Genomic DNA, 24328 nt, shown 5'->3' with positions numbered 1-24328 from the left:
AGAAAATAAGTCAAATAAGTCTTAAAATTGCATCCACATTCCATTAAGACCATAAAATACACAGTTTTCCACTTTTCAAGTTTGCCGCCATTTTGGAAAATGGCCGCCATTTTTAAATAATAGAACTAATATGTTTAACAAATTTTATGGACTTTTTGGAATGGGATGCAACTTTAAGACTTATTTGACGTATTTTCTCTTCGCATTTTCGCTATAAACCTACTTTTTTTTGGAGCTACATGATGTAAAATGCACACCGGAAGTCATTTTTCCATAGGCTGTAACTTCTAAACAAGTGGGTTTATAGAATAAATTTTAAGAATAAAAAAGGTTTTAAATTGCATGTTCTATCCGAAAACATGATAAAATACAGGGTGTTCCATAAGAAATTTCAAAGTTGGCCGCCATTTTGGAAAATGGCGGATGATCCATGATCCGTTTTTTCATTTTCATTTTTTGATTTTTAAATATTGACTTTTTTACAAAAAAATTGCAATATTTCATAAATAAAACTTGATAACAAAAAATGGATTGCGGCATTGAGTTTAGCTTAAAAAAGTATTTCGAAATGATGGGTCACAACACCCCCTTCATATTTAAAATAATTTATCACATTTCAAAATGGCGGATCCAAGATGGCGGCCGAAAAAAATACATCAGTCATAACCAAATGAAAATAGGTCAACAATTACTGGTAGTGTATACTTATCTTTATCTAGCACTATTTTGAGATTATGGTCTTAGATTTTAAATGCACAATGTTAAAATGTGCTAAAAATACAGTTTTAAAAAGCCCTCATAACTTTAGAATGAATCAAGATTTTTAAAAACAGTTTGCGGCATTGTAATCAAGGTAAAAATCTAGTTTGAAATAATGGGTCGCAACCCCACCTTTACATTTGAAAAAAAAATTTTGCATCCAATATGGCGGATCCAAGATGGCGGCCGGAAATAACCACCTTGTCAAAATGAAGTTCCTACTACCCAACAATGTTTGGAAGTGGTCTGGGATTGATATTTGAAAAAATGTAGAAAAAAGTTGGGGGGGGGGACAATTAAAACTCACCCTGTATATAGATACATAAAAATTTGAACGAATGGTGTTTTTGGCCTCTGGGGACATCAAAATGAAAAAGTAAATCGGTCCCGGGCTTAAGTCTTACCATGAGACCTACGGTAATAGCTACTTCCCTATAGGGAAATTCGCTAAAATTGAAGAAGATTACATCTTTTACAAGAAAAGTATACAGACTGCCCCAAAAGTCCCGGACCGGTTTAATATTTTCTAAACGACAACAGATAAATCAATAAGATTTTGCACATCAACACCACACCTAAAAAACTACTTTTTTAAGGAACTATGAATTTTCTGTCATACCATGGGGACGTCCCGCAAGGAGTCAGAAGGAAATCTTAAATAGAAGCATAGGTTGATATGCACATCAAATTAAAGACCTTTACTAGCAGAATATAATGCCGCAAATTTGAACTCAAACGGATAACTGAATAAAAAATGGCAGCCGTTCAAAGATTTCTTGAATCCACCATTTTGAATCTTTGAACGACTGCCATTTTTTACTCAGGCGTTCTTTTGAGCTTGAATTTACGGCATTGTAATTTACTAGTGAAGACCTTTAATTTGATGTGCATATCGACCCATGCTTACGTTAACAATTTTCTTCCGATTCCTAGGGCTGTGCCCCCCGAGGAGTAAGCGTATAATAGCAATGCAAATTAAATTAATCTTTGAACTACTGTCATTCTTGACTCGGTTGTCCGTTTGAGTTCGAATTTGCGGCATTATATTCTGCTAGCAAAGACCTTTAATTTGATGTACATGTCAACCTATGCTTCTATTTAAGATTTCCTTCTGACTCCTTGCGGGACGTCCCCATGGTATGACAGAAAATTTATAGTTCCTTAAAAAAGTAGATTTTTAAGTGTGGTGTTGACGTGCAAAATCTTATTGATTTATCTGTTGTCGTTTGGAAAATATTAACCCGGTCCGGGACTTTTGGGACAGTCTGTATAATGTGTTTATTTTGTTTAAACAGATTACAAGTTATTACTTATTTAATTAATATCTTAATAAAATACTCCTTCCATCAGAAATAAATGTAAATTAGTATGCGAAACGGGACGAGTCCTATCCGCCCAAAGGAAATATAACGAATATTTTGGAAATCTTGACAAAATTTCCAGTACCTAATTTGACACTTTAATCATAAAAATTGATCCAAAATTTAGGCGAGGGAGAGGTAACAAAAATGTTGTGTTTTGGTGTTTTTTATTAAGAATTATAAAATACCCCCGCCGCAGCAAACCTGCAGACTAAGCGAATTTCCATTTAAGCCTGATTGGATTTAAACTAAAATGTCTACTTAAAAATATAACATTCATTTCCTATTTAGAATTAGTTTAACAAGTACTTAGGTTTGCTGCATCAGGAAGGGTAAAACTGGTTTTTTTATGTTAATAGTTAGTAAGAAATAAAAACATTTTCCAAATTTTATCAAAATATGTTCATAAACAAGCAAACTACAACAGTTTACTTGTTCTCCATAAGAATAACATGGGAATTTTAAATTTACATTTTTTTTTTAATTTTCTCCATAACCATTAGGCGCATAATAACGCTTCAATATACTAAATTATTTGTTTTTTTAAGCTCTACAAAATGGTTTAGAAAGAAATTGCTAAATTTGATGTTTTTTGTGTCAAAAATGGGAAAAACCTATTTTTACCCCATAAAACCCCCCGTAAACCCCCGTTCCCATAGTCCGATCATACTGGTTCGCGAACTCGTTCGAATAAATGTAGGTTTAAATGTTTATACCAAATTTCATCAAAATCGGATCATTTTTGCTCGAGTTATCGTGCTAACGGACACACACACACACATATATATATATCAATATATATATGAAAATAGAATAATAGGGCTACTATATATAAATAAAGATTAAACATTAATAAACTTAGTACCCGAGTAAAATTATTTATTAAAATATTTACTGACTATAGTTTCGGCTCTAAGGCCATTTTCAAAGTAAACAAAAATCAAAATAAAATATGTAAATAAATAAATAACATATATATTATAAAACCTTTCTAACTTGTAACATAATTTTGTCTTCATTGATTAATTTATATACTATATGATGTGTTGTACTTATTTTCATTAATATTTTCTCAATTTTGCTATTGTTTCATATATTGGATTATTTAATTTTGGAATCATTGTTTTTAAAATATTTGATTTGTTATTTTTGTAGTTCATACAAATATTAATTTCTTCTTTTACATTCAATTTTTCTCTGCCTTTTTCAATTTCTAATATTGTTAAGTTTTCTTCAATATTAGTAAACTTATGTTTGGATTTAAGTAAATGATCTGCAAAATTCGATTTCATTAATGTTTTGTTCTTCGATTTATATGCCAGTATATGTTCGTTGAATCTAACTGTCTGTTTCCTGATTGCTTTGTTAACACTCAAACATACCCCAATACAATTAAGCTACAGAACAAAAAATAACATTTAAAAAATTATACACAATAAAGCCAACAATCCTACAACAAACAATGTGTGTTGTACTTATTTTCATTAATATTTTCTCAATTTTGCTATTGTTTCATATATTGGATTATTTAATTTTGGAATCATTGTTTTTAAAATATTTGATTTGTTATTTTTGTAGTTCATACAAATATTAATTTCTTCTTTTACATTCATTTTTTTTCTGTCTTTTTCAATTTCTAATATTGTTAAGTTTTCTTCAATATTAGTAAACTTATGTTTGGATTTTAGTAAATGATCTGCAAAATTCGATTTCATTGATATTTTGTTCTTCGATTTATATGCCTGTATATGTTCGTTGAATCTAAACTTTAAAATTTCAATAGGTTTGTCCAATGTAGTAGTTGTCACAGCCAGAGCATTTAATTTTGTAGATAACAGATGCGTTGTATATGTTTGCTGTATTGTTTGTTGTAGGATTGTTGGCTTTATTGTGTATAATTTTTTAAATGTTATTTTTTGTTCTGTAGCTTAAATGTATTGGGGTATGTTTGAGTGTTAACAAAGCAATCAGGAAACAGACAGTTAGATTCAACGAACATATACTGGCATATAAATCGAAGAACAAAACATTAATGAAATCGAATTTTGCAGAGCATTTACTTAAATCCAAACATAAGTTTACTAATATTGAAGAAAACTTAACAATATTAGAAATTGAAAAAGGCAGAGAAAAATTGAATGTAAAAGAAGAAATTAATATTTGTATGAACTACAAAAATAACAAATCAAATATTTTAAAAACAATGATTCCAAAATTAAATAATCCAATATATGAAACAATAGCCAAATTGAGAAAATATTAATGAAAATAAGTACAACACATCATATAGTATATAAATTAATCAATGAAGACAAAATTATGTTACAAGTTAGAAAGGTTTTATAATATCATATGTTATTTATTTATTTACATATTTTATTTAGATTTTTGTTTACTTTGAAAATGGCCTTAGAGCCAAAACTATAGTCAGTAAATATTTTAATAAATAATTTTACTTGGGTACTAAGTTTATTAATGTTTAATCTTTATTTAAATATAAATATATTTTAAATACATTAAAACTTCTTCAATTTTATATTTTATTATAGTATATGAAAAGTTGATACTTATCGAGATATAATCAAAAACCCCCAAAATGCGTAACTATACCCCCCCTTCCCCCCCCCACCACCCCTGGCTCACCACCTAGGAGTCAGGACTTTTGGTATGTTAACACCCTAAGCCCCCTGAACAAGTTTCTGAAGGGATCGCTTAGTTACCTGCTCACGCACTCTACATCTCATTCATTGACTGGTATAATAGGGATGGAATGTTTGGCTCTACCTATCGTCAATGCTATAATATAAAACATTTAAAAACTTTCAAAGAACCAAATTGGTTACCTAATTAATCTGTGCCAAATATACCTTCTTAAAGATAGTAATAATGTAATAATTATAAAGCTCAAAAAATTTGTTATATAACAATCATGAAACTAGAAATTCATCATAAAATAACATCTCTCAGATAATAACATTAATTTCATACTATTAAAACTAATTTTATAAAAATATATGTATTTTCTAAAATAATGTCAATATCATCTAATAAAAAATTAGGTTTAACTTTATCCTAAGAAAGACACGTTCCTTGGCTGTCAAAGTCAGGAGAATGGAGGGAAAGAATGTCCTGAAATGTCAGTTTGCCCGTTATCATCCTAATGCAGGCGATGCTCTTGAACAGCTGATCCCCAGGAAGATCATCTGGTAGCCGAGTGAGGAACTGAGATCCTCGTACAAAATCCAACTGCAGAAGTATATCTTGACACAGGTGCAGTACACCTACAACATACAAATTAGTCATGACAACAACTAGCTCCTTCTTCTTCTTTAAACACAAAATGAGGAAAAATCAAATTCTAGTTGTTTTAATAAGAAAACCTGGTAGCCATAACCAAACAATTAAAATGAGCGAGGGTGAAAAAAAACTTTTTTTTGTTAAAATCTTTTTGTTTGATGAAATGTATTTTACGCCACACTACTCTATTTTAAAGAGCTTCCCACACAAGGATTTAGTCCAGAAAACAGCTGTCTGCCGCCGGATTAATCAAATGGGGTTTCATTTTGTACTACTGTGACGCTCGCGTCACAGCAGAGCTGCTATCAACCGGTTCAATCCGCTTTAGTCGCGAACACTGGAGGGAGTAGGGAAGGGGTAGAAGGAGGTCAGTCGTTGCCTGGAGTCCCCGGAGTGTTCACATCGACGAGGAACGGGATGAAATTGATAAGTTATAGTATTAAGCTAAATCATTAGTTATTTAAATATCATGTTCTAATTCTTTTCAGTACGGGGGGGGGGGGGGGGACTAAGGGGTTAGGGATTCTATCGTCAATTAAATATTCCATTATGTAAACTGAGTTATTAGTACCTTTCGGGCCCATAAGGCGCAAAAGGAGTTTTTAGCTTATTCTTATTTATTAGTTTAATTGGTAGAATGCATTACTAAATTTAGATCATCAAAATGGCTGTGATATAGGTGTGGCTTGGCTCAGTTATTTAATTATAGTTAAATAACATATTATGACTTAGAATGATAGCACGCACAAGAAATCTCTTCGTGTTCTCGAAGAATTCTCGTGTTAATGTACTGTAATGAGTTTTTACCGGACACCAACCAGCTGATTTTATTTGGCAACTAGCTGGCCCGACAGACGTTGTCCTGTCCTAATGTTTTTAGCTTATTCACCTTTTGGTTGCAAATTAGCTGTTGTCATAAATTTAAAAAATAGTACTGCTGCACCCTGTTGGTAAACCTATTAACATTTTTATGCTATTGAACATCACAGAATCAAATTGTTTAGTTGAACCAAGATTCTTTAATTCCATTTAAATATGAGTACTCATAAGGTTAACATGGGAAACTCCAGAGCCACTGGGGTTGAGCCCTTTTGACGGATCTGCACCAAACTTCACACAAACCATCCTTGAATAATGCCTGAAAGTTTCATTACAATCTGTCGAGCGGTTTCCGAGTCCATAAAGGACAAACAAACAAACAAACATACATTGGATTTATATATATATAGACTAGCTGGCCCCTCAGACGTCGTCCTGTCCTAATGTGGATTTATGTCAATGCTCATTCATTTTTGTTACATCCTAAATGTCTACCTTTACTTATTGCTTATTTATTCTATAACTATTATCAGCTGGTTATAATGTTTACTTGTTCACTTTGTTTTTAAGTTGTGTTGAATAAAGTTGGTTAAAATTGTACTTTAACAAATACATTTATTATTTGTTCTAATTACATACAGAACAATTTGGCGACGATGGAGGTGAGTACAAGTAATTCAAACACCTCTCAAAACATTCAAATGATTAACTCAGCATTGATTGGACCCTTTAATGAAAGATATGAAACATTGGAAATGTATATGGAAAGACTAGAGATATCATTCATTTATAACAACATTTCGGAAGATGAAAAGAAAATTACGTTACTTCACTGTATTGGATCAGACACTTACAGTAAACTTAGGGATATATTGCATCCTGTATCACCTATAACTAAATCCTATGCTGAATTAGTTCAAACTCTAAATTCACATTTTACACCGAAACCAAATGAAGTATCAGAGACATTCAAATTTCATTGTAGACACCAATATGAAGGAGAAAACGTTTCTGAATTTTCATTGGATCTTAGAAAGTTGTCTAGATATTGTAATTTCGGCACATTTCTGTCAAAAGCCCTGAGAAACCAATTCATACTCGGTCTAAGGGATGAAAAAATACAGACAAGGTTAATTACTCTAAGTGACAGTGATTTGAGTTTTGAAAAAGCTGTAGACATGGCTCAAGTAATTGAAAAGGCTCAAAACGATTCAATAACAATCCAATCAAAATTCAATCATGAAAACAATGAATTGCCGGTTAACTTAAATGTTGTACAACAGAAAAGTTTTCAAAAACCTAAAAACAGTACCAATCTTAAACAATGTTACCGTTGTGGAGAGTTACATGAATACATATCTGAATGCAAACACAAAAATACAACATGTAACTTCTGTAAAAAAATAGGGCATCTAGCAAAGATTTGTTTTAGGAATCCTAATGCACCTATCAAATTGCAAAGACAAAATAAGACCACATTTAACACTACCTCAAGAAATGTAAAACAAATAACAGACTTGTTCGAAGATCAAAGTGAAATATTACTACGACAAAATATGAACAATTCTGGTAGATCCCTCTATAAGGAAACTAATGTTATTGACATTTGTTCTATGAATACCTCAGAAGATAAATTTAGGAAAATTATGTTAAACATAAAAATAAATGGGAAAACTATTCCGTTTGAACTAGATACAGGAGCAGGGGTATCTTTGATGTCAAAAAGTAACTTTTCTAAGTTTTTTCCAAAACACAGACCTTTAATGAATCCAGACATAATCTTAAGAGATTTCAACAAACATGAATTTGTTCCATTGGGTAAAACCATTGTTCAGGTTGGTTACGGTAACCAAACCAAATATCTTCCATTGTATATAGTCGATGGTAATAGAGATACGATATTTGGTAGGGAATGGCTGAGATCGATTAAAATAAATTGGTCAGACATAAATAACGTTCACGGAGCTGACTTGAATAGAGTTAAACACTCAAATCCCAAAGTACACGATATTTTAATGGAATTTAAATCCATATTTGAACCAAGAGTTGGAAGTTTCAAAGGGGGAGAAGCACTTCTTAACTTAAAGCCTGACACTACACCAGTTTAAAAAAAAGCTAGACCACTACCTTATGCTTTGTTACCAAAAGTTAGTGCAGAAATCGACAGCCTAGAAAAAGAAGGTATAATTACAAAGGTGAATCAGAGTTCTTGGGCTACTCCAGTTGTACCGATTATGAAGGCAAATGGGAATATCAGACTGTGTGGAGACTACAAAGTAACCCTCAATCCCCATTTGGTAATACCAGAACACAACATGCCCCGCATTCATGATATTTTGGCTAGAATGGGTAATTCGACTAAATTTACAAAGATTGATATATCCGAAGCTTACCTACACATGCCAGTAAAAGAAGAATACAGAGAATTGCTCACAATTAATACACACAAAGGTCTATATCGAGTAAATCGTCTACCATTCGGAATTGCAAGTGCACCTGCTATTTGGCAATCAGCAATGGAAAATATTCTACAAGGTATTGATGGTGTTGATGTTTTCTTTGACGATGTCAAAATAACAGCCCACAGTGAGGAAGAACATTTGAAAAGACTCCGTGCTGTATTAAATCGGTTCAAAGACAACAATTTACACATTAATGTTTCTAAATCTCAATTCCTTGTACCAGAGATTGACTTTCTTGGTTACCGTGTCTCGTCAAAGGGAATAAGTAAAAGTAAACATATTACTGAAGCAATAAGAAACCTGAAGAGACCAAGTAATGTGAAAGAAGTTAGACAAATCCTTGGGTTGATAAGTTACTATCGAAAGTTTATTCCAAACTTAAGTGAAAAGATGCAAGCCATTATTAATCTCACAAGAGCTAATGTACCTTTTAATTGGACTGAAGAATGTGAACGAGATTTTCAATTGGTGAAGGAGGAAATGATGTCAGAGAATATACTATGCCATTTTGACCCACACTTACCACTCATTCTAGCAACAGATGCTAGTCAATCTGGAATTTCGGCAATTCTTTCTCATGTGTTTCCGGATGGAAACGAAAGACCTGTTGCATTTGCTTCCAAAACACTATCACAAACACAAAAACAGTACAGTGTCATACAAAAAGAAGCCCTGGCAATTTATTTTGGAGTTAAACACTTTTACCAATACCTTTATGGACGTCATTTCACCCTAGTTACAGACCACAAACCCCTGGTATCAATATTTGGACCGAAAAATGGAATACCATTTATGGCCGCAACAAGACTACAACATTATGCTATATTCCTTTAGGCATTTTCATTTGACATAAAGTATAAATCAACCAAAGACAATGTTAATGCTGATGCACTTTCAAGACTCCCTAAAAATGTTGAAGAAGCTGCTGTTATTGACTCAGCCGATGTTCATGAAATAGAACAAATCTATACTTTACCTGTCACAGCTGAAGAAATAGCAAAAAATACACAATCTGATCCAGATCTTAGAGATATTTATCAATCACTAATCAGAGGGGAGCCAATCCATCACCCGATGTCTTCTAACGAACAAGAATGGTCAATTCAGCTTGGATGCTTATTAAAAGGGAATCGTGTGGTGATTCCCAAACAACTTCGTGCAAGAATTTTGAAAGAACTTCATGAGGCTCATGTGGGTGTAGTTCGCATGAAGGGACTAGCTCGTTTGTATGTTTGGTGGCCTAAAATTGATGCAGACATTGAGAATATGACCTTAAATTGTTTGGGATGTCAACGAGTACAGCATGAATCACCCAAAGCACCAGTTCACCATTGGGAATATCCTTCAAGGCCTATGCAAAGAATTCATGTTGATTTTGCTGGACCATTTTATGGCCATTATTTTCTCCTAATTGTGGATGCCTACAGTAAATGGCCAGAAATTGTAACACTTACAACTATAAATTCACATAAAACCATTGAGGCTTTGCGTAAATTCTTCGGCTCCTTTGGAATCCCTGACATATTAGTGTCTGACAACGGAAGGCAATTTGTTTCATTAGAGTTTGAAAAATTTCTTAAATCAAACGGAATTAGACACAAGAGATCAGCACCTTACCATCCTGCTACATGCCTCAAAAATTTCATTAACATTCAGTCACATTAACATTCATTAACATTCATTCAGTCTACATTGTGTGTGTGTGTGTTGGTCAAGTAGAACGCTATGTGCAAGACTTGAAAGATACCATCAGAGCAATGCACTTTGAGGAAGGCTCTATCGAAATAAAATTACAGAGATATTTAATGGCCTATCGAAGAGCTCCACATAGTACTACAGGACAATCTCCTTCACATCTCTTCATTGGACGTCAAATTCGATCAAGACTAGACTTATTGTATCCTGATTTGTCACAAAAAATGAACCGAAAGTTTGACCCAGACTGTGACAGGCAAAAGTCCTTTAAAGCTCAAGACCGTGACAGGCAAAAGTCCTTTAAAGCCCAAGACCCTGTCGCCTACCGCCTCTATGGAACCTGCAACAAATGGGGGTTCGGAAAGATCAACAAAAAAGAAGGACCAAGAAATTATGAAATAACCACAAGCAGTGGCCCAATCAGACGACATCAAGACCAAATTAGACGCTCAGGGCGGGACTTGTGTGAGTTTTCATTAAGGAATGAGCAAAATCAAGTATTCATACCAACAAATTTTGGAGAAGTCAGAGAGGAACCCACCGAAGACCATGTAACAAATTATCACAACATTGATCCAGAGACCAATGATCCCAACATACCAGATGATCCAGAGACCAGTAACAACATATCAGATGTTCCAGTGGCACCAGCTTCCGCTATGACAGTGAGACGATCAAAACGGACACATAAACCCGTCGATAGACTTAACTTATGAAACTCACTAAGAAGGGGAGGTGTTACATCCTAAATGTCTACCTTTACTTATTGCTTATTTATTCTATAACTATTATCAGCTGGTTATAATGTTTACTTGTTCACTTTGTTTTTAAGTTGTGTTGAATAAAGTTGGTTAAAATTGTACTTTAACAAATACATTTATTATTTGTTCTAATTACATACAGAACAATTTTCAAGATTAGCTCCTTCGCATGGCTCAATCACGTCCTGGTTGAAGTTTGTTCGCTACGCTCACTCACCTTTTTAAGTTAGCTTAGAGTAGTATGGCGTAAAATATCATACATCACACGTCCAAAATGTGTTTACCGGACTCGTATGGTAATCCCACACTCGACTTCGTCTCGCACAGGAATGACCACACTCGTCCAGTAAACACCTATTTTCAGTACTAGTAACGTAATATACTACTGTATTTTGCAGCTCTACTGTGAAATGACTGGTTTTCGTTACATGTTTATCATCTAAGAAAATTCATCATTAGACCGACATTGTTTACTACAGATTAGGAATGTTTACTATGCGAAAGTAATGTTTAATATCTTTTTGAGGAGTTTTTCGTTGTAAATAAACAAATATTTGTTATTGTTTTGTAAACTGATTCAATTTTCAACAAACAAAAATTGCACAAATAAAGTTAACTAGTGGCTTGTAGGGACATAAGTCCCTAAAAAGCTCAAATGTAAAACAACTTTTTGCAATACCGGTATTTAAACAAACTCAGAATAACATTATCTATGTGTCAGAATAGGCATCCCTACACCATATCTTTTGTGTAAAAACCAGTTTGTTGTTCTTCTTTGTTTGCTTTTGTTGATGTCATTTTCAATAAATAATTTGAATCACTCCAGTGGTTTAACATGAAAAGGCAGCAAACATATCATTGTTTGTGAATAAATACTGGTTTACTAAGGTAGCTTTGGTCTTGTGGTTAATGAGGATAAATAAAAGCTTCCCTGTTTGGAATTTTAAAAATTCATTGGAGGTTCGCCTTCAGATGAATTGAAGACGCCTGCAATTTCATCTGCAGTAGGCTTATTATACCTACGACGATCCATATTTATCCTGTCTACAAACCTAAGTTCTAATTCACTGTCACCTTGTACAACCATTTCTTCCGAAGCTCTTTTGTAAATTTGTGCAAATGGATTTTCTAATAGAATTTCAGCTAGTTTTGACAATATTTCAGGTTTTAAGTCACTATTTTCTCAACGCCTTTGACGAATTTCTGTTGCTGTTGATGTGTCAATAATGTACAATTGGCCATACACGGGGTCTTCATCATGTTGAGGCAGCAAATCTGAGATTGAACGATAAATCTGTCCTTGAATTTTGAAACAGTATGGTCCTTTTCCTGGAATATCTTTCTTACTGGCTGAAAAATAAGCAAAAGCCATCGCACTGTTGCATTGTCGAATGAATTTATACAGTTGTGGGCTCTCTTCAAACAAACTTTTAAGTTCTACATTAGTTTTTGACTGAGGAAGGTTAATAAGTCCGTTATGGCAACATGTCATAAAATGATTATTCGTTAGTTCTTCTCTAAAATGAAGAGCACTACATTGAATGCACTCTTGGTCCAGTAATCCTGCATCATGAATATTTACATTTCTCTCGTCTACCATGGGTCTCCTAAAAAGGGGTTGTAACATATCTTGATTAAGTTTGTCATTATCTACTCTTGCTCTCCTACGCGCACTGTCATTCCTATGAACAGTTCCCCACCTTTGTGGTATTCCCCTGGCGTTCATATTAATTACAGTACTTATAATGAAAAGAATATATATCCAGCAGCCTACATACCAAAACATCTTGAATCCCTGGTGATTTTATAAAAGTATGATCGAATATGACTACTCTACGTTGTATATTCACTGCACTAAAAAAATTTACTTACGAAGGAATGCAAATACACCATTTTAGAACCAATAACATTTATAGGTTATTTTAGTTGTATATATTCACACAACCTTAACCTTAAAATGTGTAGAAATATAAAGAAAACAACATCATTTAAAATAAACTTGAACATATGATTTAAAAATAAAAACAAAACAGAAGTTAGATTTAATTTAGACTCTTTGATTATTTATACAGAATATTTATTCTATGTCGTTTATTCCTTTAACACGACAATAACGTAAAAGCATGAAAAAATGAAACTTGAGTATATGATTTAAATATAAACAAAGAATGCAGACGTTTTTCCGACTAATCTTCAATATTTCAGTTTTATTATAGTATACATTTCATAGTTGACTGGCTAAAAGTAAACCAAATGCGTGTATTGATCACTGTTTTCAAATCTGTGGCACAGCTGTTTTAATTTCAAATTAAACCCCATGTTGTTTTAATGGGAAAAGTTTTATTCTGTTGCGAATTTATGGTAAAAAAATAAGAAAAATGAATAGTTTTCCCTCAAAATTCACGTCAAGACCTTTAAAATAAGACCCCTCCCATCCTTCTACGGCCATCCAGTCGCTCACAATTTCTTTACAAAAATTTGACTTATGGAATTATATATATAGATATTAACTTTAAGTTGAAGGCATAACCTAAAAAATGCTGTGAGTTTTGTAATCTTCCTAACTGTAATAAAGAAGTTTTCAAAGTCTTTTTTAATTAAGAAAATAAATAGTTTTTGTATTGTAGCAAAAAATTAACATACATTGAATACATAATTAAATTATGGTCGTTTACAAGCAATACAATTCTTCCTTAGTAATATATGTGTTTGGTGCTAATGATGTACTAGGCCTAATCTCCTCAAATGTCAATGTGCTGTCCTTCCTTTGGTGGATTACTTTGTTGATCACTGAAGTTGTGTGTTGTGCTATCATATATTATCATGGTACTCATCGTACATACCATATTATCAAAATTATCGTTATATTATTATTTGGCCTATGGCTATTATTAACTACTATTTGACATATTTGTCCTTCATGATGACACAAATTAAACTTCACTGTAACATTATTATTGTTGATTTACATATTGATTTCATTTGTATTCAATTTCAAATCCAATTTAAGGGCAGATAGTACATAGACTCCAAGGATGACTGGCTTTATTAAGTTTGGAACTATTAAATATTTTATAATTTATTTTCTAAGAGAAAGTTGTTTTTATCACATAAGTATTTCGGCACTGTATTCAATGAAAAATCAGTTGGAAACATAATTCTTTTCGGCCGTAATCTACAGCGACGAGTGGTTTTCCGTTCTCTGTGGAGATTTGGAAAAAGGGAACTTGAATGATGGCTGTTTAATTGTGGATCCATGGGTGGAGCAATTGGGGTAATAGGCGAGTTATAATTTTTCCTATTCATTGCACATAATTGGTTTTGTTCCTTGGTAGGGTGATTCCGATTATAATTGTAGTTTTGGCCACAGTTCCGGTCCGGGTAGTGGTCATGCTGATACGGTTTGTTGTATCGGTGCACACGTTGGTACTGTTGGGACTCATTACCATTATTTCCGTTGTATCGGTAATTTTGTTGATTCCTATGATGTTGGTTGTTCTGTGCATAGTTATCGCTGTGTTGGTAGTTCTGGCGGTTCATCATAGGCACGTTAAGCTTGTTCGTTAGTCTATCGATCATGGTAACGTTGCGGGTTCTGTATGTTAGGACTAGACGGTCTGCTGTTCTGATGACTGTTGTTGTAGCTCTTGACTTTCTTAGGTCCGTCTCGAATGTCTTCTTTCTGTAGAAGTCGTTCCATGGCTCTTATTGTGGTGATATTTTGCACATTAACACTGTCCTGGATGATTGGATCGAATCGCTCTGCCAATAATGATACGATCTCCTCTTCACTTAAACTAGGGGATATGGATTGCAATAAAAGTACTCGTTCAGTTAAATATTCCGTTCGGCTCAAGGTTCCATTCGCTCGATATTTTTCAGACTCAATCTTAGCTTTTATTCTTCTTTGGACTGCTGACTCCAATATTTGCACTCAAATTCCTTAGCAAAACGATCCCAATCAAGAATGTCTGATCTGATTAGTTGCAACCATCGGGATGCAGGTCCTTCAAATGACGTTTACAATAGATCTTTAAGGTATTCGGTTTGATTGCAGTTCATATTCCTTTCGATCCCTCTCTCGTAATATCGCTTAAGTTTGCGCAGATATTCCATTGGGTTGCCGCTTCGTCCATTAAATTTCGGCAGTTGACGATCATTGTTCTCATTACCGCTACAGATTACTTGAATCGCACCTGCTTGTCCATTTATTGGGTTAGATTGCTTTAAGTTGTTTACTTCAGACTCACATTTGATCAAATTTTGGTTCAGAGTCTGAATTTCGAGCTGTTGTGTTTCAATTAATCTAGTTTGTAGGGTGATTTTAAACAATACTTAATTTTGTAGGGCAGTTAAATTTATTTTTGAGTTACGCTCATTGTCAAGTTTTGTTTTAACTGTGATTTCTTCTATTTTCTGCTCGAAATTAGATTTATGTTCTTCTAACTGTGATTTTACTGTTGAGATTATTTGTTCTTGGAATTTGTTATGCTCTATTTCGGAATTAGATTGTTGTTTTGATATGCTACTAACAAAAAATTGCTTCAACTGATTTTGAGAGTATTCAATTTTTAACATTAGCCGATCATTTAATCTAGCTGTTTCTTCAGTTAAAATACTTTGTGTTAATTTTATGGCATTTATTTCTGACTTTATTTAAATTTGACTTTCTCTAGTTTCACATATTTGTGATTCAAATGCGTTTCTACATGCTTGGATTTCTCGGTAGGTTTCGTTTATTTTATTTTAAACATTTTTGCCACCAAGACTGATATTCGAATATATAATAGGTTACGTACCTTGGTCCGTCTTCAGTCTTATTTTAGTCAATGGATGACTAGTTTCGGGTACAAAGACCCATTGTCAAATCCTTTTCAAAACATCATGTAGAAGCTAGTCAAAAATCCGACGGAAGTCTTCATCATTATATAAATACAGGTTGACACATAAAGTTTATTATTTAAAAAACACAAGTTACGTAACATATAAGACGATTGTTTTTCAACAAACAAAAAAACAAAATTAGTAAACCGATTGATAAACCCAGCAACTTTGTATCTGTCGAATTCGGAGCCAACCTACACTATACCTTAAAAACGAATTAAAGAAACATGAAATCACCTTAGCCAGTAAAACGTCAAACAAACTACAACGTCATTTGAGCCAAAACAGCCGTAAACAAAATGATAATGATTTAGATGATACAGGTGTTTACAAACTTTCGTGCAATGGCTGCTCAAAATTATACATAGGCCAATCGGGACGTTCTTTTAACACCAGGTTTAAAGAACATCTCCCTAAACCAAAACTGTCACTACAACGTTCCAAATTTGCAGAACATTTAATAAATACCAATCACAATGTCAATAGTTGCCGAAATAATTTACAAATCTTGCACAAATGCAGTAAAGGCCCTCTCATGAACGTCTTAGAGAGTCTAGAAATTTATAAAGCTAATAAAAAATCCCCTCAAGACGTCTTGAATGAAAAACTAAATTTTGGTTCAAATATTTTATACGATAGAATTGCAAGCATTGACAACAGAGCTAATACAAGTCTTTATCAGCTGACGTACCCCCTCCCCCAAGGTCAATGTCACCAACTGGACAATGGATCGTTCTGTCGTGTCCGCCATGTACCTGTGTCGGTTTGTCCCGTGTTAAATGTGGCCGGCCTATCAATCGTCTTATATGTTACGTAACTTGTGTTTTTTTAATAATAAACTTTATGTGTCAACCTGTACTTATATAATGATGAAGACTTCCGTCGGATTTTTGACTAGCTTCTAAATGATGATTTGAAAAGGATTTGACAATGGGTCTTTGTACCCGAAACTAGTCATCCATTGACTAAAATAAGACTGAAGACGGACCAACGTACGTAACCTATTATATATTTATTTTATTGTTAAATGTTTGAATTAGTTTAGCTTCAGTTTGATTAATCTGCAGTTTTGTTATTTCTTGAATTTCTGATTTAGTTTCACGGATTTCTGATTTAGTTTCACAGATTTCTGATTTTAATTCAGCACTGGTTAGTTCAAACTTATTACTCAAGTTGGTCATAAGGTTAACTAATATATTCATATCGATTGTGGGTGTCTGTACTGGAGGATATGAGCCGTTTAATTCATCAGTTGAAGTGTCAGAATGCTTATGAAGCTCGAGATTCACATTATGAACGGAATGAGACTGTGTTTGAATAATATCAGTATCAGCTGTTCGTCGGCTATCTGCAATATTGTCTATCACATTGAACAAAGTTCGGGGAATTGCGCTTAAGTCTGGCTGCGTTCGGCAAGACGGCACTATTGTATTTTTTTTCGGTGACGTTTCGGCTAGAGGCAGTTCGGGTGGCGGAACAAAGGCGGGTAAAGTCAAATGATCAACGCTCTCTGATTGGTCAATGGATCCTCTTGAGGTTGACTATGATATAACTTGAATATAAACTGGGTTTTTCTTGATGATATTAATTAATTTAATTTAGATAAAACCTGGACTCCTTTTTTTAACAGTTTCAACTTTCAACTATGGCTTCCCTTCTCTTCTCAATCTCAATGTTCACATAGGCGTATTGTTGAACACATGGATCACTGTTTCACTGCTTCTTGAATTTTGATTCCTTAAGGACTAATTTTGAAATTTACGTTATAAGAAATTTTGATGTATTAAATTCTCTTACAAATTTAATAAATAAACAAGTTTTGGGCTTTGCAAAAAAATATATATGAGCTATGGAATGAATATTATTAATGATTAATTGAACAGATTAACAAAATTGTATAAATTAGGAAAATGAATACTAGGCCAGCCTTTCTGAGGAGTGATTAATAACAAAGGTGTATGAACAAAAGTTAACACTTTAAGAAACTTAATACAAAATAATGAATGAATGAAATGAAATATTAGACGTTAAGTAATACCGGAGGCAAGTAACGTTAAGGTTATAAATAGACCTAATGAAGAATTCTTTTGTGAACCGTGTGTCCTTGCTAAACAGGAATGCTCAAGTTTTAATACTAGTCCAAACAAGTCAACAGAAATGGGACAGATAATTCATGCAGATCTTTGCGGTCCTATGGAAGAAAATTCTATTGGTGGTTCCAAGTATTTTTTGTTGCTAAAAGATGAGTTTTCACACTATTGTTTTGTTTACTTTCTAAAGACAAAAGATGAAGTATTCGTCAAATTAAAAGAGTTAATTAGTCATGTAAAAAATCATATACAATCAATTCGTTTTGAAAAAAATAGTCAGCTCTTATTTAGGCATGTGGGGAAGGTAGGTCAGGTTTTATGCGGATTCGTGCGAGTATTAAGTGTTTTGAAGTTCGGTTCGATTAGCAAGGTAAAATTCAGGTTATAATGAACCGACTCATTAAGTTATGCTACCTCCTTCAGTCTACTACCGCACTACCTTCAGTCTTTGCACAATTGAAATAGTGGGTGAAACACAATGAAATAACAATATCAAAAATGCTTGCAAATAAAACAAATTGAAATATTTATCTTGTTATTAGCGAATTTCCCTATAGGGAAGTAGCTATTACCGTAGGTCTCATGGTAAGACTTAGGCCCGGGACCGATTTACTTTTTCATTTTAATGTCCCCAGAGGCCAAAAACACCATTCGTTCAAATTTTTATATATGTATATATATATCTATATAAATAAAATTAGAGTTTTGTCTGTACATTGCTTAGAATAATGAACTTTTTGGTTATTTTTACATTTCATAGGTCAGAGAAACCGAATCAAACCTTATCTCAATTTCTGTCTGTCTGTCTGTCTGTCTGTCTGTCTGTCTATCTGTCATTCTCTTGGTAACGCTAAAATACGCACTTTATTACAACTACTCCTCAATAACTATAGCACTGTCCCGCCTGAAACTTATTTTCCAAATACTATACATATATGAGATGGTTTTAGACGTATTTCATCGAATATGAGACAGTTAGATATTTAACAGTAAACCCTTGAAAATCAAGTTTTTGTCGATTTTTGACGTGGAATTTCTGGAAGCCCATGTTAACCTTATGAGAAATGAAATTATTGAATCTTAACAGCTGTTTCAATTAAACAAGTTGGTTCTGTTCTGTGATGTTCAATAGCATTAAAGTTACAAGGATTACCAACAGGGTGCAGCACTAGCACTATTATTTCTTTTACATTTATGACAACAGCTAATTTGCAACCTGGAGGCGAGTGAGCGTAGCGAACGAGCTAACCTGAAGGCAAGTGAGCGTAGCGAACGAGCTAACCTGAAGGAAAGTGAGCGCAGCGAACGAGCTCCAACATACAGGTGAGTGAGCGTAGCGAACGAACTTCAACCAGGACGTGATTGAGCCATGCAAACGAGATCAGATAGTAAAAATAAAAGTAAGCCTACCGTTATAGGATCGACCGGCAGACACAGAGGTAATTTAACCTTTTATTGATTGTCATACCGATCCGGAACAACAAAAAACAACATAAAATGAAGCTATGTATAATAGTTTGGCCAGCATATCTTAAAATATGCAAACCAACTGCTGTTCGTTATAAAAGAAGGTTTCAACTGAATATTATAAGATCCCCGTGCGTAGAACGGGTACACAGCTAGTATATATATATATATATAGATTTATATATATATATATGTGTCCGTGAACACGATAACTTGAGTAATTTTTATCCGATTTTGATGAAATTTGGTTTGAAGGTGTAAGGCGGGATAAACTTGAATGAGTTCGCGATCCAGCATGATCGGACCATGGGAACAGGGTTTTATGGGGAGTTTTATGTGGTAAAAATTGGTTTTTCTCACTTCTTACCCTCAAAACACAAAATTTCCCAATTTTTCTCTAAACCTTCTTAAAGAGCTTAAAAAAACAAACAATTCAGTATATCAAAGTGTTTTTGTACGGTTATTGGTTACGGAGAAAACGAAAAAAATGGTAAATTTAAAATTCCCATGTTATTCTTATGGAGAATATTGTAAAATGTTGTAGTTTGCTTGTTTATGGATATATTTTGATCAAACTTGGCAAATTTATTTATTTTATAGTAGGCTATCAATATTTTACTAAAAACACACTACTTTATTAGTTTCCTTGTAGCAGCAAACCTAGGTACTTGTTAAACCTAATGTTATTTAAATAGATCAATTGAAAATCAATTCGGCCAAATGGAAATTCGCTTAGACGGCAGGTTTGCTGCGGCGGGGGTATTTTTACATTACAATCTATTTCCATATACTTTATGGTTTATTTTGTTGTTCCTATATACAAGCTCCTATTTTTCTGGTAACATGGTCCTACAGGTTAAAATACTTGAATAATAACATTGTTATGCATTTTAAATAGTAACATTGTTTTGCATCTTACTAACACCATTTTATGGCATCAAACTATTGAATATTATTCATAATAATTCTGAACTAACCACAGTACTCAAATTGCTATTCGCAATAGATCTAGGATACTCTTGAATTACTACCTCTAGCTTTTATAATAAACATTATTAATTAGGCTACATTTATGATGGGGCCAGGAGCCAGTTTAAACTCTTGTGAATTTTATGTTTTTTTGTTTTTTATTATTTGTATAGGCCTAGTTGATGTAGAGGATACAGTGTTATTCAGTGCTCGATTTGGGGGGGAATGTGGTGGAACGGAGTTCCGGTACCTCTCTTTCAGAAAGATAACAAATATTTGCATAAATAGGTACTTAAATAGATTCTACTTACATTAAATAGGTTATTATTATTATAAACAAGCTAAATAACAGTAATAAATTTTAAACAGGGTGCTCCGCAACCACATAGTACAAGTTGTTTGTAGGCCTACTATGTGGTCGCTGCCACCCGGGAAGTATTATTCAAATTAAATAATATAATTCTATTATTCCATACTTCCAAGTATGGAAGTATTCCATTATTCCAAGTAATTTCTAATTCATTTCCAACTAATTCTACTATTCCATTATTCCAAGTACTACACTCGGTATAAATATCTAAAGGTGGATAGAAATCCCTAAGTTGGTAATCCTGACAAAATACCAGCAACCACTTATGGCTTTTAAGATGTCATCACTGCCACTGCCGCCGCACAAACTTGCGGCGCACCGCAGGGGCAGGGTATAAGAGGGGCCAAAGACTAAAGAAAGATTATATATGTAGCCTACATGGAATTGTCTTTGTTCATTCTCATACGCGACTTCGGAGCGTACTCTTAGTATGATTTGTTATATCTTTATATAAGTATTTTTTTAACATGTTACTTGTTTTGATTCTTTATCATTGTTGCTAATTATACAAAACTTCTTGTTGTTTCTCATGATGATTGTTAACCCTCCGAGTGTCCCTTGTTTTGGCCTTAATGTCTGCCTATTTTTTGCTCATTTGCAAGGTTTTATTAAAACGGATCTGAGAAGCTTAAAAACAATGTTAATTATACTGTTCTATATACCATTTTGTTTGGAAAATCATGGGCTTCAATATTATATATAAAACATAAGGAACATTTGTTCAAAAAAAATTTTTAGGAAAAAAAATAAATTTTGGAAAAAAAAATAAAATAAAGTCCCCCCGCAATGAAATTGTATAAATTATAGGCCTATAAATATTTGAAAATAGCCACATTGTTCTAAATTTTATGAGGATTACAAATATATAATAATATAAGGAAGTAGATTTGCAAATAAATAAGTTATGGGCAAAAAACAGATTTCAGTACATAGCGTTTAGCTAAGAATGCATAGCCTAACCATAGCTAGGAATCTGGCTGATAATTTACATCAATATCACTACCTACTTCTTCAGGATCATCAACCAGCCCTTCAAAATCACTTAAATCTTCTTATAATGCACCACGTATATCACTACTTTTGATTTTTAACACTAAAACAATGATAAACGTAATAAAACACATCAGTCATCGGTCCGAGGTTAACCAAGCTGTTTACAAATACGCACGTCAGCTGTCTGCTACAATATTTTCGGAACTAAAATGAAAAGCGCTTAGAGACAGACCTCCGGAGAAAGCTCTGAATCTGTCAAATAAAACGATACCTAACTCGGTCCAGTTCAATCCGATTTTGTCAGTCATAGAGCCTTCGCCGTAAACAGTGTTTGTGAGTCGCTGCAGCGACACAAAACACTACACAAAGTGTGTTATGTGTCGCTGCAGCGACAAATAACACTCGGAGGGTTAAATTGTATATATTGTTGTTGATTGTGGTAAGATTTGATAGATCTTAACTTATTAAGTAATTTTTTAGTCTGTTCTATCTTCATGTATGACATGTATAAGCCTGAAATGTAACGTTTTGCCATCTTTGTATGCATATGTAAAATGGAGTTTTCCATAAATAAATAAATAAATATTATATATACACTATGATCAGCAAGTGATCAAGCCTATCACGAATTAGAATAGGGAGTTGTACACGCCCGTTTTTGACCCTGTCAGCGCCCTAGGCACAAATAATAGTAGCGCCCCTTTGCAATATATATGTAGGGTATCCACCGACCGGGAAATCCGGGAATCATGCGTGCGTTTTTTGAACGAGGAATTATGTGTGAATTTTGTATTTCACCCTGGAGTTTTCAATCCACGGTGATCGCGTATGACAACAGTGACGTTTCTGTGACCGCGGGAAACAATAATATGTCTACACACGGCCGCGAGGGATGATCAGAATATTACCGCGATCACGGAAGACGATGATAATGTCCACACGAACACGGGAAACACGAAGAATTTTGCCTCAATCGTGAAAGACGATGATGATCTCCAAACGACTTCGGGACATGATTAACATTTTGCCGCAATCGCGTGAGACGATTATGATCGCTGGAGGTACAATAATAATTTCTAAACGCTGCGAGGGATGATCAGAATTATGCCACGATCGCGCAAGACGATGATAATGTCCACATGACCACGGGAAAAGATCAGAATTTTGCCTCATTCGCGGAAGACGATCTTCATATGTCAGCGGGAGATGATGACCATTTTTCCGCAATCGCGGGAGACGATTACGATGTCTGCAGGATCGGGGGAGATACAATAATGATTTCTACACGGCCGCGAGGGATGATCAGAATTATACCACGATCACGCAAGACGATGATAATGTCCACATGACTGCGGGACATGATTAATATTTTGCCGCAATCGCGGGAGACGATTACCACGTATTCACGACCGTGGGAGACGATTACCATGTATTCACGACCGCGATGTTGATTACGATATCTACAGGACCGCGGGAGATTCAATTAAATTCAATTCAAAGATACTTTATTCACATATATACAAAAGTATACATGAATGGCGTTTAGAACAATACATAATATGTACATTATATCGCCTAGTAACTAGATAGAAAAGTGATACATTATACATATATGTAAAATAAATATTTATTGAAATGACCTTAAACAATAAAAAATTCCTCAAAACTGTATAGCGCTTTGGCCACAAGAAATCTTTTTAATTTCCTTTCAAAACATTTCATACTCTTTTCAGATTTTATGATTTCAGGAAAATAGTTATAATATTTTATCCCAGAAACAGTTGGTTCCATCGTTGATAGGATAATTAATAAACAAAACCGAAAACCCTCTCCTAGTAATATTACAACAGTTCATAAACGTTTTGTCTCTGTGGAATACAGCAATAGCCTACAGTACACACTAAAGAAAGAATTGAACCCTCACGGCTTAACTCTGGCCTATAGAACATCTAACAAACTTGGGGCGAAACTAAATAAAAGGTTGCCGAAAAACAGTAAACCTAAGGAATCAGCTACTGGTACTTATAAAATTAAATGTTCTGACTGTCCAAACTTTTACATAGGTCAGACCGGCAGATCATTTAAGAAACGTTTTTCTGAACATTTACCTAAACCAAAACAAACAGAACAAAAATCCAAGTTCGCTGAACATTTATTAAATTCAAACCATACTGTTAATAGTTTTAATGATAATGCAGAAATTCTACATGTTTGCAAGAAAGGCTTCAAGCTAGACACCCTCGAAGAGTTCGAAATATACAAAGCCACTAAATCCGACCCGTACAACATGCTCAATGAAAAACTTAATTATGGTTCAAACAAACTATTCAACACAGTCTTAGATCACTTTGATAACAATTATGTTGGCAACACGAGTCCTGGAGGCACAGCTGATAAACGA

The 24328-nt window shown here is 33.8% G+C and overlaps 1 protein-coding gene across 1 annotated transcript in view; it reads right to left on the bottom strand.

Annotated features, from left to right (window-relative positions):
• Positions 1–4773: 4773 nt before the first annotated feature.
• Positions 4774–24328, bottom strand: part of LOC128997893 (TBC1 domain family member 14-like) — a 121436-nt gene continuing 101881 nt past the window's right edge. Inside the window, exon 11 of the mRNA XM_054423684.1 lies at positions 4774–5401. Coding sequence (XP_054279659.1) covers positions 5193–5401 — 209 coding nt within the window. The 3' untranslated portion in view covers positions 4774–5192. The remainder of the gene's footprint in view (positions 5402–24328) is intronic.

The sequence above is a fragment of the Macrosteles quadrilineatus genome, unplaced genomic scaffold, assembly GCF_028750875.1.
Source record: "Macrosteles quadrilineatus isolate MER2022 unplaced genomic scaffold, UCM_ALF_1.0 Scaffold_1__1_contigs__length_201487025, whole genome shotgun sequence".
Taxonomy (NCBI): domain Eukaryota; kingdom Metazoa; phylum Arthropoda; class Insecta; order Hemiptera; family Cicadellidae; genus Macrosteles; species Macrosteles quadrilineatus.
The sequence above is the reverse complement of the archived record's forward strand: the minus strand, read 5'-3'. Positions and strand labels throughout refer to the sequence as shown.